This window comes from Pinus tabuliformis, chromosome 1_2 (genome assembly GCF_031772625.1).
Source record: "Pinus tabuliformis cultivar Carrire ecotype Pingquan chromosome 1_2, CPIR1, whole genome shotgun sequence".
NCBI lineage: Eukaryota > Viridiplantae > Streptophyta > Pinopsida > Pinales > Pinaceae > Pinus > Pinus tabuliformis.
In genome coordinates, this window is record NC_142298.1 from 1,064,962,383 (window position 1) to 1,064,965,616 (window position 3,234).

Below are 3,234 nucleotides of genomic sequence, written 5' to 3' on the forward strand. Positions count from 1 at the left end.
GGAAGTGGAACGAGAAGAGGAGGAAGAGGAGTGGACAGAAATCCAGAAAGACTATAGAAAGGATAACGAAGAAACAAAGATTAAAGAGGTGGAAAAAGAGGGAGAAAAGGATGATAGGGAACAAGAGTTAACTCAGGAACAGATTCAAATGGAAATAGACCCGCAGCAAGAACAAGGAGGAGAGGAAGAACAGATAATGAGGAAACTGCTATAGGAGTGCAAGCATCTGGATGAATGATTCATACCAGAGGATCAAAAACAACTTTACAAGGACATGTTCCAAAGATACAAGGAAAAGTGAGGACGAGGGACAGTAAAACAACTAGAGAAACTTGGATCACAAGGAGATCAGAATGCAGAAATAGGGACCATAGGAAAAGGCAGCCAGAAAAGAGGAAGAAGGCCTATGAGCGGGACCATTCAAATGGTGTGAGAGATGCTAGTGAATTCAGGGAAATTGGTACCATTGTCGGAGGTCTTCCAACAACCCTCAAAAAAACTTTTAAAATGATAATTACAACCCTGAACAGTAAAGGTAAACAGAGATATTTGAAGGAGAGACTCAGAAGAGAGAAGCCAAATATTATGCTAGTCCAAGAAACAAAACTAAATGAAAGTAAACTAAAAGAAGTGATGAAAAATTTTAAGCCATATTATGAGATCATAGGACAAGATGCAACTGGTAGTGCTGGGGGAGTAGCAATTCTGTGGAACCCAGAGGAAGTCCAATTTCAAGACTAGACTAGCATACCCCGCATCCTCTCAGGCAGATTTAGAATTTCAGGCTCTAAAGAATGGATCATATTATCAAATGTATACGGGACACATATTCAAAATGAATGTAGGGTTTTCCTTCAGAACTTGGCGGTCATACGTTCCCTCTACCGTGATTCTCCCTCGATAGTAGGAGGAGACTTCAATATGATAAAATATCTGAGTGAGAAAAAAGGCAGGCTCAGAAGAATGGAGACAGACATGGAAGCTTTCGGAGAATGGATAGCAGAGAAAAGACTTGTAGATATTCAGACTACAAATGGAATACATACTTGGAATAACAGGAGACGAGGCAGAAACCAGATCGCTTCCAGACTGGACCGATTCCTCCTCTCAGAACAAATCATGAACTGGGATATTTACATTGAAGCCGTGATCCTCCATGGAATGGGATTGGATCATTGGCCGGTTAAAGTCGAAATGGATATTAAAGCTAGTCCCAAGAGGAAACCCTTCAGACTTGAAGCCTTTTGGCTTAGGGACAAAAACTTCATAAAGAAAGTAGAGAACTGGTGGAAACAAAGCAGTCAGAGAGGAAGAAATAAGATGCAGACATTTCAGATGAAATTAAAAGAGCTTAAAGGACACATTAAGAAATGGAATGAGGAAGAGTTTGGGCATATACTCAAGGACCAGAAGATGTTAGAACAAGAGATGAAACAAATACAACAAGAAATAATAGATACAGGTAGAAGCGAGGATCTAGCCAAGGAGGAAGGGATCCTGGTAGGGCAACTTGAGGAGAGACGGAAACAAGAAGAAATCATGTGGAGGCAAAAATCCAGGGTTAACTGGCTAAGAGAGGGGGAACGAAACACTAAGTTCTTCCATCAAGCAATGGTCCGGAGGAGGCAAAGAAATAGAATATTCTCCATTAAAAATGGCATGGGGAGGAGGGTTACGAAGCATGAAGATATAGAGCAAGTCTTGTCAAAACACTTCAAGGAGATACTAACTGAACCAAATGTAGACCGAGGAGAAGCGATAGAGGAAATATGCAAAGAAATTCCGAGGAGGATCACCAGAGAAAAAAACTTAGCTCTGATGAGGGCAACTACCCTGGAATAATTCGAAGAAATAGTGAAAGGCATGAAAAAGAATAAAGCCCAGGCCCTGATGGTTTCACAGCAGAATTCTATCAAGCTGGATGGAACTTCCTTGGACAAGATATCTTGGATGTGGTGGAAGAATCATGAAGGAACCAAAAGATAAGTACAAGCCTTAATGCAACCTTTGTGTCCCTAATTCCTGAGGAAGCCAAGTCTGAAACCCCTTAAGGCTTCAGACCTATTGCCCTCTGTAATGTGATATATAAGATCATAGCTACTTTAATGGCAAAAAGGCTGAAGCCCCTCCTATCTAGCCTTATCTCCCTAGAACAAACAGGTTTCGTTGAAGGGCGACAAATCTTGGACAGGTTGGTGGTCTCCCAAGAAATAGTGCACTCTTTAAAAGTTAAAAAGTTAGCAGGAATGATGATCAAATTGGATCTTTCAAAAGCCTATGACTGCTTAAACTGGAATTACGTGAAATAAATCTTAAGGGCTTATGGTTTCTGCAATAGATGGATTGAATGGATTGCATCTGTGATCTCTTCAACAAATTTCTCTATCCTGGTGAATGGAACTCCCTCCCAACCATTCAATTCATCTAGAGGTCTTAGGCAGAGAGACCCCCTGTCACCATTCCTGTTTATCATAGCTGTAGAAGGGGCTAGGAAGGTACATTAAAAAAGAAGTCAGAGAGAAGAAGCTAAAAGGAATCCAACTTTGGGGTAATAGCCTCCCAATTTCCCATCAGCAATTTGTTGACGACAACATGTTGTTCTGTAAGGTATCCCTGAGAGAATCCAGAAGACTCAAGGCAATTTTAGATCTTTTCATGTTAGCCTCTGGCACCCAAATCAACAAGGAAAAATCCTGTACTTATTTTTTTAACACGAATGGAAACATCAGGAACTTCCTGTCTAGAACCTTGGGATTCCCATCAGGGGAACTCCCAACCAAGTATCTTGGAACACCGCTGGCCCTAACCCCCATGAGGATGTCCAATTGGCAACAAATCCTTGAGAAAATTGCCTGGAAACTTGTAAATTGGTCCTTTAGATCCTTGAATTTTGCAGGAAGAACTGTCTTACTTAAAGCGATACTCAAGTCAATACCTATATACCAACTTTCAGTTATGGCAGCCCCTAAAGGAGCGTGCGCTAAGATGACAGAGATATTCAAAAACTTTATATGGAATGGCCAGAAATAGAAAAGGAAATGGTCCCTGGTATCCTGGAAGGACGTAGTAAAGAGCAAGATGGAAGGAGGATTAGGCCTCAATGATCCTTATGTTCTGAAGCAGGCTTTGGGAACTATGCTATGGTGGCGGTGGCTAAATGGGGGAAATGACCCGTGGAAAAGAATATGGACAAAAAAATATAACATGCCTAAAAAACCAGAGGAAATTCTAAGG

At 41.2% G+C, this 3,234-nt stretch overlaps 1 protein-coding gene across 1 annotated transcript; it reads left to right on the forward strand.

Moving 5' to 3' along the window:
* Positions 1 to 963: 963 nt before the first annotated feature.
* Positions 964 to 1,842, forward strand: LOC149209812 (uncharacterized). Its single transcript, XM_089398756.1, has one exon. The coding sequence runs from the start codon at positions 964 to 966 to the stop codon at positions 1,840 to 1,842; it is 879 nt and encodes a 292-aa protein (XP_089254882.1).
* The last annotated feature ends 1,392 nt before the right edge of the window (positions 1,843 to 3,234 follow it).